Below are 15,943 nucleotides of genomic sequence, written 5' to 3' on the forward strand. Positions count from 1 at the left end.
CATTCTCATATGACCCGGATTTGAAATCCACTATTCGTCTAAAATGGAGGTCACCTGATTTCGGCAGCCAATGACTTTTTCCAATTTTTTTCAATGCCCCCGGTGTCGTAGTTCCTGTCCCACCTCCCCTGCGCTGTTATTGGTGCAAAAAAGGCGCCAGGGAAGGTGGGAGGGGAATCGAATTTTGGCGCACTTTACCACGTGGTGTTCGATTCGATTCGAACATGGCGAACACCCTGATATCCGATCGAACATGTGTTCGATAGAACACTGTTCGCTCATCTCTATTTATTATCTGTATACAGTGATATTATTAAGTGCAACATTACTATGTTGTAACATTGTATTAGTTGTTATGCCTGTTTTTATTCTCCTTATGGTTAGATATCATATTCATTGCCCGACTTCTCTGACATCATTGTAACACTTATTCTTGTGCAGTGCCATCATTGTATGCACTTTAAGAAGGAGAAGTCTACAAGCAGAATTTGCATTTGCACTTGGGAGCTGATTGGTTCCTTTGTAACATTAGAGATAACAATACTCTAAAATGCTTGCAATTTACATATATGCCACAAAAACTCTTCATTTTGGTTTAGAAGTTACTTTATTATTCTTTGGTACCAAATAGTTTTATGCTGTTGTAATTTAAATGCCATGTTAAGAATATTATTAAAGTGTGGCCTATTCTTAAGATTGGTCATCAGTATTTTTAGGCCAAAAACTCCTTAAGGCTAATGCCCCATGGGACGTCCCGCAGCAAAAAAGTGCTGTGGGAAAAACCATGGCGGCAATGCATTGCAGTTCTTCCCGCAGCGCTTTAGATATAAAGTTCACAGAGTTTTCTTCCACGGAATCTTTGTTACAATTTACACATATGGGAAATCACTGGAATTTCTGTAGATATAATTGACAAGCTGGGATTTCCAAGACCGCGCAGGTTTTGGAAATCGCAACATGTCCGCACCACGGCTTTTACTGCAAAGTGTGAATGGGATTTGCTAGAATCCCATCCACTTTGCCCTTAATGTTAAAAGCTGCAATTTTTTCCTGTGGTGTTTCTGTCCCGTGGGGCCCTGGCCTAGGGCTGAGGCCCCACATTTCAGAAATGCAACATTTTTTTGTTGCCGAAACTGCTGCATTTTTTTGAGCCAGCTAAAAAGTTGGGAGTGTGTTTAACAGAAGTAAAACATCTTATCCTGGGTTCATATCTCTGTTATGAGGTTTCCGTCTTCTGCATGTCCACTCACCGGCGCTCACGGACAATGCCTGCAGGTTTCCATCTCCTGCCCAGTTTCCGGCAGAAAATAGAAACCTGCAGAACGGAGGTCGGGACGCAGATGTGAACGAGCCCTTAATGCTTCCTTTATATTTTCCATTCCTTTTCAAGCCATTCCTGACTATGGCTCAAGAAAACAAAAAATACTACATTTCTGCAATGTGGGGCTTTAGCCTAAATGAACGTTTTACAATCCCATTGACATTTATGTAATTAACGGATGGTGAGGAGGTTCTACAAAGCGACCCCTTGAAAACAGCAGCCGTAAGCAAAGTATTAATCTTTCAAAGAGAGACCAAAAAGTTAAACTAAACTGTAAATTCCCTTAAAGTAATCCTGTTATAATATCTATGATGCCTTCTCTCTGCCTTACTGTTTCTCAGCTGAACTCAGTTTATTTGTTGCACTGCGCTGCTAGCATTGTGAATGAGGAGTCCAGTATATTTATAAGGCGTGTGGTCTCTTTGATTGACAGCTTCCTCTGTATATCTAGTAATAGGGTGAAAGCTCTCAATCAATGACAGGTAGGCAGGGAAAGCCTAGATCTCATGAAAACATCAGACTTCTTCTTCCCAGCGCTGACAATGCGCCACAACAAACAATTCTCTAGACAGTGTGTAGCCTGATGCGGAGCCCAACGACAAATAGAAGAGTGTACGACTGCATGATCACACTTTGTAGTCTGTTACCATGGAGACATATAGGTCTGAATAGGAGCTTCATACACAAACAGTATCCTCCAGTAATTCTAACCATATACCTCAGACACCTGCATTTTTCATTTTGCTGCCGATACATAAGTAATAATACATACTTTACTGTGTAAAAAAACAATATATTTTTGAGCCTACCTGCAGGTACTGGCATGGCCTCTCTTGCTGACATGAGTCAGACTTCACCAATGCTTGGTCCATATTTATTGCAGGCTTCTGGTAAACTTCCCGTGCCCGGCTTACTGTCAGTGTGGAGGCCCAAGAACTTTTCTTTAACATCTGGCTGTCCAAACTTACAGGTAAACTCACAGGTAAGTTCGTACAAGTGTTGCATTTCACATCATTATTGCTTCTTGATGACTTTAATGCATGTTCACTAATTGTATTATACGCTTCCATAAAGTATTGAGAAGCAGAACGGTCAGGGCATCTCCCCATAGTCATGACAGCAGTGGGACCATGGTACATGCAAAGATCATTGTCTAAGTTATCCTGTGAACCCCACCACCCGGAAATGTTTGTTCTAGGTTTCAGCTCAGCTCTCCTCTCTTTGCTTTTACTTCGCTTGCCATACCTCACAGTTTGCATTTCTTCAGGGCTGGCTTTGTTTCCATTAGAATTTCCTTTTGTTGGTCCTTCAAGGGAATGCGATTTTGTGAATAGCTTCTGAACTGAATGAACCAAATGTCGTATCCTACCAGGACTGTCACTGCGGTGTTCAACTGCACTCCTTTTGTATTGCAAGGTGTGGTATCCATCTCGATTGATCGGAATCTGCCTTTCAAATTGGTCCAAGAGGGTAGTAGGAAGCCGGTTACCTTTTCCAACTGTTCCATGGGGTACTAGAGCGCACTCATCTTTAAGATCATGGTGAGAACTGTAGTGATGTCTTCTTGGAAATGTACTACTGGCAATCTGATCCCCATAGGGCATTATGCATTCTACTGGGTAGGAGTTCCTTTGAGCATAGTAAGGGTGATCCGCAGGATGAGGATCTACTGGGTTCATCAAATATGGCTTTCTATCTGTATGGTGAGGCAGGGGCTCACATACTGAGTCACATACAACCCCATGATGATGGCTACGGCTGCTTGATAATCCTTTCATAGTTGGGCTGAAAGATATTCCAAAGTCATTGACTATTTATTGTAGCCAGTGGTCAGGTTCTAAACCAAGGCCTATAAAAGAACAAACATGTTAGGAAGGTTTGTATGATCTGATGTATGAGAATAGGACACATGAACATGTTACATATAAAAGAAAGAAACATGATTATGCTTAATGGCTAGTTTCTGGAAATAACTTGGTGTAAATTCTTCTAAACACATTGATCACAAATATGGTCATATTATCTCTTCAATTCTACCTTTCCATCATCCCCTGAAGACGTGACTTACACACTTTATAATGGACATGCTATGAAGAAACTCTATTACAATGCAACAAACGTGGTTCTCTAGAATTTTGGTATTGGAACTGTTACGGTAGGTTTATAAGTAGTGGTCACATTCTGATCATACACCATATGGGGCCCAAAAGGCTCTGTCACAATGTCGATGTAGAAAACAGGGCACTGTTTTCTACATCGACATTGTTACTGCCTGTTTTGCATTTTTCACAGTGAGCACCACCCCGGGATGAAATTGATTCCATGGCTCTTGGTTGCTAGCTAGCCGGAAGACTTGCCGGTATAGATATAAGGCTGAGACCATGAGTTTTATTGCAGTAGTGCCGCTGACTACTTTGCTTCTTGCTATATATGACCCAAAAGGCTCTGTACCACAGATGAGAAGACCCCTACTCTAAATTATGCATGATAGTTGGGAGTAAGAGCCTTCTGGCAGATTTTACATTGGGACTCAAGATCTTCAAGTTGAATGCAGAGTCATAATGTGAAATCTTTTGGCCTTGGTGTCCATATAAGTTATGGCCTCAACCATATGTTATTTTGTGAAACTGTGGTATACTTATATGACAAGGGGCCATTTGCCCCCTTCAGCACTAAACCATCTGTACCTATGTATTCTCTACTCCTTTGGTTCCTCCTCTGGTTTTAATGGTGGCAATATGAGCCTGTTTCTTGAATACACATTGGTAAATGGAACACAAGTGCACAACGGCTTCATCTATAGCAGATGCTGAAGTAGCTAGGTGAAGTTCAACAGCACACTGCTGGAATGACCCAATTACAATGCATTGGTTAACATAACTTGACAAGTTATGCAAGAGCTGTTAGAACTTTTAATAAGCAAATGTTTGTATCACAAAGTAACAGCTACTGAGAATTTGCCATCTGAGATAAAAGACACGAGCACCTTGAAACTGCAGACGCAGATGGAACAAGCATTTCCATGAGATCTCTTCCTTAGCACAGCATGAATAAAACAGACTGAAAAATGACATGCTTACATGCCTTTGATCAGCACTATTTCAGTGGCGCATTCTAGCTTCAAGGGGTATTGAGAACCATTTCTGAGCATCCAAAGATATAACGGAGCATTGAGTGACGCCGGCTGCTCCCCTGCAGCTCAGGTAATCACAGTGTGGCTCTTTTTGGAGGGGATGTAGTGCCCCACTGATATGATTACTCCTCTTAAGGAGCAATTGCCAGGTTTAAAGCAGTGTTCCCATTATCTCACTCCAAAAATCGTATTGTGACATGTTGTCTCTTCACCACAATTGCATGCTATAAAAAAGTAATAACAGTATTGAGTTTGGGGTAGTGAGGCAACCTGCATAATGTCTTGGTGACACTCATATATATTAATATTTATATAGCTACTAGCTGGTACCCGCGACTTCGTCTGCGGTGATTGTAGAAGTGGGTATATACAGGCGCGGGTAAGGTTTTCGTACTGTGTATAAGGTATGGGATATAAAATGTAACTGTGTATCTTGCTTTTGCTGTAATTCTGAGAGCACATGAGACTTTTGTGTTGAATGTAATTTGTATTTCAGCCGCTATACGGTGTTGGTATAAACTGTACATAGTGTCTTTGGGACAGAAGTATTTCAGGTTAATATACTTTGATATACGACATTGTATGAGTTGTTATTTTGTGCCAGTACATGTAAGTTTTGGGCACAGGATACTCTTGAGCAAGCCACATAAAGTCTGGCCCTGTGCATGACAGTTTAGTAACTCCATGCGCCTCTTATTAATAGCAATTAACCCCATCATGTCCTTCACATTAACCCCAGTGTAAGAGTTACTGATAGAGATGAGCGAGTACTGTTGGGATCAGCCGATCCGAACAGCACGCTCGCATAGAAATGAATGGACGTAGCCGGAACGCGGCTGAAATACAAATTACATTCAACACAAAAGTCTCATGTGCTCTCAGAATTACAGCAAAAGCAAGATACACAGTTACATTTTATATCCCATACCTTATACACAGTACGAAAACCTTACCCGCGCCTGTATATACCCACTTCTACAATCACCGCAGACGAAGTCGCGGGTACCAGCTAGTAGCTATATAAATATTAATATATATGAGTGTTAAGCGCGCTGGCTACGTCCAAGCGGAAGTACCAGGTGCATTCATTCATTTCTATGGAGCGTGCTGTTCGGATCGGCTGATCCCAACAGTACTCGCTCATCTCTGGTTACTGATATGTGAGAGACTTGAAGGTAATAATTAAGTATCTTCATTACTGAGGTCTTTTATTAGTACCTCCATACAGGGCCGCCGATAGGCCAGTATTACTGGTACTGGCGTCAGGGGCCCGGCCAAATTGAAAACTGGTGGGGGCCCGGCTTTGGCCCGCCACCGTGTGCCGGCCCCCTGGCGCCTGTACCAGTCATTCAGGGCCGGTGTCAGTGCAGGGCATAGTCGGGCAAGTGCCGGGGCCCACAGAGCCTCTTGGGGCCCCCGGCACTTGCCCGCCCCAGCACTTGCCGGTCCCGATTTCAGCTGATCGGCGTCCGACGGACGCCGATGAGCTGAATACTTACGCGATTAAAGCAGGAGCTGTGACAGTTCAGCTCCTGGTTTAAACGCTGCTGTCCGGCTTCGGCGTCTGTAGGCGCGATGTGATGACGTCATCACATCGCGCCTAAATTATTTCAGTAGCGTGAGAGCGGAGCGGCGGGTGACACGAAGCGATGGAAGAGGTAAGTGAAGGGGCCCATGAAACAGGGGGGCAAATGGAGGGGAGGGGGGGAACGGCATGGCACGGCACTGTGGAAGATGAAGGGGGTGGGGAGAGCATGGCATGATACTGGGATGAAGGGGGGGCAATGGCATGATACTGGGGCATATGAAGGGGATGGGGAGAGAATGGCATGACACTGGGGCAGATGAAGGGGGTGGGGAGAGAATGGCATGACACTGGGGCAGATGTAGGGGGGAGAATGGCATGACACTGGGATGAAGGGGGGAATGGCATGACACTGGGGCAGATGAAGGGGGGAGAATGGCATGACACTGGGGCAGATGAAGGGGGAGAATGGCATGACACTGGGGCAGATGAAGGGGGGGAGAATGGCATGACACTGGGGCAGATGTAGGGGGGAGAATGGCATGACACTGGGATGAAGAGGGGGGGAATGGCATGACACTGGGGCAGATGAAGGGGGTGGGGAGAGCATGGCATGATACTGGGGCATATGAAGGGGGGGGAGAATGGCATGATACTGGGGCAGATGAAGGGGGTGGGGAGAGAATGGCATGACACTAGGATGAAGGGGGGGAATGGCATGACACTGGGGCAGATGAAGGGGGAGGGGAGAGAATGGCATGACACTGGGGCAGATGTAGGGGGGAGAATGGCATGACACTGGGATGAAGGGGGGAATGGCATGACACTGGGGCAGATGAAGGGGGGGAATGGCATGACACTGGGGCAGATGAAGGGGGGGAGAATGGCATGACACTGGGGCAGATGAAGGGGGTGGGGAGAGAATGGCATGACACTGGGGCAGATGAAGGGGGTGGGGAGAGAATGGCATGACACTGGGGCAGATGAAGGGGGTGGGGAGAGAATGGCATAACACTGGTGCAGATGAAGGGGGTGGGGAGAGAATGGCATGACACTGGGGCAGATGAAGTGGGGGGGGAGAACGGCATGACACTGGGGCAGATGAAGTGGGGGGAGAATGGCATGACACTGGGGCAGATGAAGGGGGAACGGCATGACACTGGGGCAGATGAAGTGGGGGGGAGAATGGCATGACACTGGGGCAGATGAGGGGGAACGGCATGACAATGGGGCAGACGGGGGGACATGAAACTGTGGGCAGTTGAAAGGGGGAGAACAGCATGAAACTGGGGACAGAGATGGAGGGGGGACATGAAACTGGGGGCAGAGGAAGGGTGTATATGAAACTGGGGGAGAGATGGAGGGGGGTATATAATTTACAGGTGACTGTAGGAGGATTATACTGTGTGGGAGCACATGAAAAATGAATGGGCGGAGTCAGCAGAAAAGTGGGCGGGGCTAAATTTGTCGCCGGGGGGGGGGGGGGGGCAGACACGTAGGCTGTATGGGGCCCCAAAATTCCTGATGGCGGCCCTGCCTCCATATGTCTCACATATTAGTAACCTTTATATGGGGCACACGGGTTAATATGAGGGACATGATGGGGTTTATTCCTATTAATATGAGGCACATGAAGTTACTAACACTAAACTAATAACCCCATGCCTGACATTAATGAGAATAGGAAGTAAATGAAGGGAGCTGTGTGTTTCTTACTTTCAGTTTGCTATCAGCTTCGGCAGGAGCTATCACTATAGCAGGCAGGCAGAGACTTGAGCGATTAAGCTCCACCCCCTGGGTTTCCTGCACCCCTCTCAAAGGGGAGTGTCCTTATGCCTCAGCTGTAGTAGACTTCATTTAACTCTTGCAGGTCCTGTGCTGCTGGCATGCCAGTGAAATATGGCAGGAGTGCCACTCTTGGCATGTGTGCCAGGGGTTGCTGACCTCTGCTGTAGGGGGTAATATGAATTTTGTGGCTTGCTATGGTCCAAAGTGTGTGAGATTGCAGAGATAGTGATGTGAGTTTGGGTTTTGTGGGGGTCCTGGAAAAAACGTATGTGCGCTATTGTGACGAAAAGTAGCCTATTGCGCAATCGAGTGTAGGGACTATGTTTGTGGAAAATTTCAGCCAAATCGGTGGAGCGGTTTTTGCGTGATTGACCGCCAAACATCCGAACATCCAAAGTCACAAACCCACAAACATTTCACATTTATAATATTAATAGGATTTTTATGGCACTGACATATTTCACAGTATTTGACAATCTGTGGCCGATTTAGTACTTAAGAGGTAAAGTTCCAATATGTGCAGCGTAAGTTAACCTGCTGATACTTTACAGTTTAAGTATTCATGAAAGATACAGAGTGTGCACGTATTGCATCTGAACTTTCAGTTTTTATGTATTTTTTGCCACTCATATTCATAGCTGCTTTGAAGATTCTGCTGGTAGCTTCCGAAAGAAACAGTGACTTAATTCCACTGTCAAAGCTAATGATGTAAAGCTCCCGAATCTCACTGCACTTTGGTAATCATCAGAATCATGAATTTAATCTTAAATTAACGTTGAAGAAAAGGAGACGATTTTAAATTATGCTTACAAGTTATAAAACAATCTGTCTAATATTGTGTACAAGGTATTCCTCATGACACTAAAACAGCTTTTAAAAAAAAAATTAAAAAAAATTTAAATGTAGACTGTGATCCCCATATAGGGCTCATATAGGGTGGGTGTGAGGGTCATATAGGGCTCATAGAGATATAGAGTAAAGGTTCGGTGAGTAACTCCTAACCATAGAGGACATATAAAAACACAACTTTATTGATACCATTAAAAAAAAGAAATAGTATATAAAAACAGGTAGTACGGCCACGATAGATGGCAGACCTGAATGGGTACTGGAAGGCGCCGCTATTACTGTATTCAAGGTTATAAGTATACCCTATAACCAAGCGCACACCTCACCAGACAAATAACCCGAAATCCATTAGAACCTACAAACCAACACCCAGGTTCTAATAAGAATAAAAGGGTAGGCTGAATCCCAAACCACGATATGCACTATACAATGTACTGTATCGGGTAGGCATATCCCCCTTACAAAGTCATCATAAGGTGTTTCTCAGAGGGTAGGGCGTATTAGCTAAGTTCACCTCCAATAACACATTTATTCCAGAGCAGGGGATAGTAGCTCAAAATGCCTTCGCTACCATTCAGTCTCTATACACCTGAAGACAAAACCCACTACAGTGAAGTATAACTAACTGCCTAACCCTAACAGAAGTCTACCCGTACCACCCATTTTTATATACTATTTTCTTTTTTAATGGTATCAATAAAGTTGTGTTTTTATACATCCTCTATGGTTAGGAGTTACTCACCGAACCCTTACTCTAAATTTCTCTCTCTCTCTCTCTCTATATATATATATTAATCGGCACGTACTGCATTTAATTTTTTTTCATATAGGGCTCACATCGTACATTTTTCCCTATCAGTATGTCTTTGGAGTATGGGAGAAAATCCATACAAACACGGAAAGAACATACAAACTCCTTGCAGATGTTTTGTCTTTGGCAGGATTCGAACCCAGGACTCCAGAGCTACAAGGCTGCAGTGCTAACCACTGAGCCAACCCACCGTGGTGCCCTCTCTTTCCCCAACTAAAACCACTTTGACCCTTTAGTGTCACAGGGGTCACAGGTCACCCTCAACACACCATGTCTGGTTAAATTTCTTTGATCTCCTTTATTATTTGCTTTAAAGAATGACAGTATGTGCAGAGTATCACTTTTACTAAAAGTGCATCCAAACTAGGGAACTTGTAAGAAGTAAGACATTCTACAGAGTGAATTCATTATATTTTCCAAGACTATCAGATTATTTTTACATTACAGTTGATGTTTGATTTACTTCCTTCTGGAATGAGCCATGTACATCATGCGTAACCTGTCACCGTTACCCTGGCACCATTACTAATAACAGGACTCCCTGCTGCAGTAAGGACAGACAAGCAGCACATTGTACTTGTCTTCTGACAGTGTGTATTACTACCAGCAATTGCTTGTAAAAGTGAACTTTAGCAACTCATTATACTTTTAAAATTGATCTACAAGTAAACATCTGCGGTATTATTCCGAGATGAGAATCTGCATATCAGAATAAGTTGTGCAATGAAATTCAAGGGCTTTCATCCGAAAATAAAAAAAATATAAATGTGCAGAATATAAATCAACATCGCAGTTGTTTTCTTTCTTTGGTTTCAGAATTGACAGAAAAAAATAAGAAAAGATTTAAAAAAACGAAATGTTTTTGACATGTACAAGATGCTTTATTCCTACACATTTTTTTTAATGAAGCCTTGGACTACTGGTAGATGGGGTATTACATCGCTTTGTCGATGCTTTTAGATAGCTATATAGAAAACATACAGACATATAGTATACATATGGACAGTGCCGCACCTCCCATGAGGCGACCTAAAGCGACCGCTTCAGGCGGCGCTATGCCAGGGCCCCAGGGAGGGCGGCATTTTTGCTTATCTAAGCCAGTCCAGGACAAGCTGTCCTGAACTGGCTTAGCACCGAGCGGTGGATTGGGGAGGCTGCTGGAGTAGCGCTGCTCCAGCAGCCTCCTCTCACGCTCAGGCAGAGAGCAGGTCCTCTCCCTGCCTGCGAACGCCGCTAAGCCCCGCCCCCTTCTCTTCACCACGCCCGCTTCGCCATGCCCCCTCCGCTCCGCCCCCTCCTCCAAGGGGAGGGGGGCGGCTTTCTGTCGTTCGCCTCGGGCGCCGAAAGGGGTAGGTTCACCCCTGCATATGGAGTATCATAGCTCATCATATTCTATTATTTACTTATTAAAGGGTGTATTACTGCATTCAACATTTATCATCTGGATAAACAGTGATAAATATCTGATAACTGGGGGTTCCAATGAAAGCTAAAAAGGGTGCCCCATGACCCTTGGAGTAACTAAAGCCTTGTGGGCCCTGGTCCAATCTTTTGTCCCCTACCTCACCCCTACAGTGAATTCTTGATAGTGATGGTTACAGGTGCTGAGGAGTTTAATCATCCTTAGTGAGGTTCTGGTAATCTGGGGGTCTCATTGGCTTATGGGCCAGATGGAAGATGTAATCTCAATACTGATGCCAGTACTAAGACTCCTGGACCCTGGTGCGACTGCACCCTCTGCACCCCCTCAAGTTACGCCCCTGCCCTTGACCACAGTGAGGAGTGACTTGAATGGAGTGACAGTAGACAAGCTCCAGTGCTGCTCCATTTACTCTCCTTTGGTCTTGCAGTGATCAGAAATGGGGGACTTGGGATCCCATTTATAATAGTCATAGGGCCCCAGTGGTGGGACATTTAGTGATCAGATATTTTTCACCTATCCTATGGATAGTCAAAAGAAAGGAAAAAAGAAGTAGCTTAATTCAGTATGTCCCGTTGAAAGGAAAATAAGATTTTTGCAAGATAAACAAGGAAATACAGAAAAAGAACATTTACAAAGATGTAGATTTACAGAATTAAAGATGGAAAGCAACCAGAGAGACAAAATACTCATATTGTTAATTAATTATGATAATAACAGGTCTAGGGTTAATTATTTTCATGAAACATAATTAACGGGCACAACAAAAAGAAGAACTAGTTATTACTATAAAAGTGACTTATTATATTAAGAAATAACCAAGAGTACAATGTTTAGGAAGGGGTTACTCCTTATGAAGGTATAGAATTTGCAGGAAAGAAGGTAATGTAAAGACAAGGGTTGATTTGTGGGGTTCAGCCTGGCACTAGAGAACACAACAAATAAACCAACTGAGATGTTCTACATAGCAGATAAAAGTCGTCACTCGTAATACAAAGTCCTGTATTAGAACAAGGGTCTCCTGCCACGGACTAGTCATTCTGCTCTGAGGATGTTGCTGTGTTACATATATCTAACTTTTATATCAATGAAATATGATCAATGATACATTTTTCTTTCTAGATGGTCTTTATTCAACCGCAGTTAATTTGTTATTATTATATTTTCTAAAGTCTCTTCACACTTGCATGAGATTGATATTAGATTTGATATCCTTCCAATAACAGAGAGACCTTCTGTTCTAAGCAGCTTAATGTTCGTGTTAATTGATAAGAATTCATTCTACTTCCGATCCTCTAATTGACATTTTCCATTTCATAAAACAAACAGTACTATTGTCATACAAAAACATCATATTAAAGGAGACAATTATGACTTCTTCGTATGCTCATCCCCCATCTTATAGTGCACATATATCTCGCACAGTCTATAAGTGAACATTCAAGTGTTTGTCTTGCTTTCTCTAAGAGCTAATCCAGTCTTTATCTGGACTAAGATTCGGTAACACAGCTCAGTAGGGCATGCTATCACTTTCTGGTTAGTGAGGGTCTGCTCCCATAGAGCTTATACTGGAAAATGCAAGTGAATGGGGTTGCGTGGATGTACCTTGCATAGCCAGTACCTGGAAGCGTCACTGTGCAAGAAAAAGTGGTTAGCACTGCAGCCTTGCAGCTCTGGAGTCCTGGGTTCAAATCCTGCCTAGGACAACATCTGCAAGGAGCTTGTATTTTCTCCCCGTGTTTGCGTGTGTTTCCTCCTACACTGGAAAATACATACTGATAGGGAATTTAGGATGTGATCTATAAATGGGACAATGTCTTTAAAGCGCTGAAGAATATGATGGAACTATATAAGTAAGCTAAACAAATAATAAACCGACTCTGTGGTCTCTTGATTCTAAGGATTGGGGGGGGGGGGGTCCCAGCAGGCAGACAATGATGTCATATACATTCTGTTGGGGGAATTATTTAGCGATATAAAATATATAGATTGTAAGCTCTTGCGAGCAGGGCCCTCAGTCCCACTGTGTGAAATGACTTTCTTTGTTATGTATCTGTCTGTCTGTATTTGAACCCTACAAATTGTACAGCGCTGCGGAATATGTTGGCGTTATATAAATAAAATTTATTATTATTATTATTATTATTATTTTTAGTGGTTTCCCCCCAGCCCTGTAGCAATGATGTCATGTACCTTAGTCATGTAACTGCTGTATCCAAATACTTTCAAAAGTGGTTACATGCTATGCATACAGGATTCACTGCTAATTCAATGGCACATGAATAATATACATGACATCATTGCTGTAACACTGGAAAAGACCATTGGAGTGGCAGTGCTGAAATACCGAGGGAATTATCAGGTAAGGATTGTTAATTTTATAGCATTTCCTTCTCATAGACAATTTTCTTCTAAATCCTGGATAGCACCTTTAACCTTTTATTTAAAGGGAACCTGTCAATAAAATAAAGCCGCTGTCAGTATCTCACAGTGAGTCTCATGTGCTGTCCAAAAATGTCCTTAAAATGCCTGAGTGCAGACTCCAATCCACAAAAATCAATTTTTATTCCATATCCATATTAAGTGTTTTAACTCAGGGGTTGGAGAGTAAATGCAACAAGTCAAACTCTGCATACCCTAACTTTACCCCCTCATATGAAGGACCTATTTGAATACACAATAAATATTCATTGCTGGGGATGGTGGCAGAACCCTGGCATGAACAACATATTAGATGCAATGGTTTCGGGGGTTAAAAGGTGACAAGGTCCCTTTGCATCTATTTATTATAGCACCTTTTAGGCATTATAAATATATTTTTCCTGCTTGCATATACTTAAATGTACTCTGCCATTTGTCTTCTGCAGTTTGCATACTTGTCATACATTGCAGCCTACTCTGTCCCATGCAGATGAGCTGCCTGACATATAGGCTTCTGCTCTCCTGAACAAAGGTGACATATTTGTAGGACAGATAGTTAGACAGCACAATGTTTAAGATTCAACATAGATCCATTTTATGTTGGCATAACATTTTTTACATTTTTATATACTTTTAGGGATAGAATTTAGAAAGTTGTAGAAAACCCTTCTAGGACTGTAACAGGAATTGAAGCAAAGGGAGAAAAAAAAAATTCTAATTTTTTTTTTCAAATTTCCAATTTTAATTAAAAAAAACACACACTTGATTTTGCCATCAGTTACACCAAATTTATCATCATTTATATCATCTACAAGCTGGTGTACCGGTCCTGTCTGGTGCACAGTCTGGCGGATTATGCGCTATGAACTGGTGTACATTTCCTTCCCAGTGCACAGCCTGGCAGATTCATGCACCCCATCACATGTGAGGCACATCCTCCGCCACCTCTGGAGCTATAAAGACTGAAAGTAACACCAGTCTTCCTTAATCTGCCTGAATGTTTATTACTCTTTATAAATACCCCATATGTGACCAGTTGCGTAACTAAAAATGGCGGGGCCCCGTGGCGAACATTTGACATTGCCCCCCTTCCTGACCAACACCAAAGAACGCAACTAACCCCCCACCCCCCTCGCATTCCTGCGCACACTATTAAACCCCATAGTGGCCCCTGCACACAGTATTATACCCCATAGTGGAGCCTGCACACAGTATTATACCCCATAGTGGACCCTGCACACAGTATTATACCCCATAGTGGCCCGTGCACACAACATTATACCCTATAGTGGCCCCTTCACCCAGTATTATGCCCCATAGTGGCCTCTGCACACAGTATTATACCCCATAGTGGACCCTGCACACAACATTATATCCTATAGTGGCCCCTTCACCCAGTATTATGCCCCATTGTGGCCTCTTCACCCAGTATTATGCCCCATTGTGGCTCCTTCCCCCAGTATTATGCTCCATTGTGGCCCCTTCACCCAATACTATGCCCCAGTGTGGCCCATTCACTCAGTATTATGCCCCATTGTGACCCCTTCACCCAGTATTATGCCTCATTGTGGACAACCATGAACAATTATTATACTCTGGCGTCTTTTCAGACCCCACAGTATAATAATCGGAGACACAGGAGAGATACAAACATAAAAAAAAACAGTTACTTACCCAGCCCTGGCTCCGCTACACTCCCTGCTGATGGAGCCAATCTTCAATGATGTCCTGGACATCACATGACCCAGGGGGGCCTGCATCGCAATGCATAAGGATGCAGACCCCAGTCATGAGACGTAAGGGACGTCACAGAAGTAGTCCCAAAGCCTGCCTGGAGTGGTAGGTAACAGTGTTTTTTATGTTTTATATTCACTTACCTCGCCTGGGCCTCCGATCATTATACTTGGGGGTCTCCTTTCCTCTCTAGATGCAGATGAGTTGAATTTGGGACATACTATACGTCCTGCCAACCGAAACCGTAGGACACAACTCAGAATCTGGGACTGTCCCACAGAATCCGGGACAGTTGGGAGGTATGCTAGAGGCTGTAGGGGGATCAGTTTATAGAGTAGATTATTATATAAGGTATAAATGTGGCAAACAAAATATTCACATTCCTGTACCTTCAGTACTGAGGCTGTGATATTGCCACAAGCATACAACTGTCAAAGTACAAGCTACACACAGGTGTCTATTGTTAAAGGGGTCACTTCATTCTATCTATATGCAGCACTTCTTTAACTTCTAGGACAACAAAGATAATGCCCCTTAAATGGCTATGCCTGTCATGACATAAAACTGCGGTGCCCATTGCAATTTCAGAATAATTGCGTAATTTTCATCAGCTGGACTTATTTTGAAAAAATGTCATAATTAGAGATTAAATTATATGTTATGTAAATTAATTAATAGCATTAAAACAGTATTGGCACTTAAAGAGTTAAATCCTGAGTTGTTTATGTCTCCATGGTAACTGCAGCCACTGACAGCCAATAGGATTGCTGGAGCTGAGTTTGTACATCAGTTGGCCGCTGTCAGTTACTAGCAGGCAGTGATGGAGATGGAGGTGAGCGCTCGGCCCTGCTCAGCCAGGTGGTAACTATGGGGGACGTCTTTGGTAAGAGAGCGGGGTCTCATCCTAGTACTAAAGACCTTACCATATATCACACATAGTA

General features: G+C 43.3%; 1 protein-coding gene across 1 annotated transcript in view; it reads right to left on the minus strand.

Moving 5' to 3' along the window:
- Positions 1-15,943, minus strand: part of DLGAP1 (DLG associated protein 1) — a 432,343-nt gene that overhangs the window by 198,512 nt on the left and 217,888 nt on the right. The window contains exon 4 of the mRNA XM_075270644.1: positions 2,131-3,170. Within this exon, the coding sequence (XP_075126745.1) occupies positions 2,131-3,099 (969 nt within the window). The 5' untranslated portion in view covers positions 3,100-3,170. The remainder of the gene's footprint in view (positions 1-2,130; positions 3,171-15,943) is intronic.

Source organism: Leptodactylus fuscus, chromosome 4 (genome assembly GCF_031893055.1).
Source record: "Leptodactylus fuscus isolate aLepFus1 chromosome 4, aLepFus1.hap2, whole genome shotgun sequence".
Lineage (NCBI taxonomy): Eukaryota > Metazoa > Chordata > Amphibia > Anura > Leptodactylidae > Leptodactylus > Leptodactylus fuscus.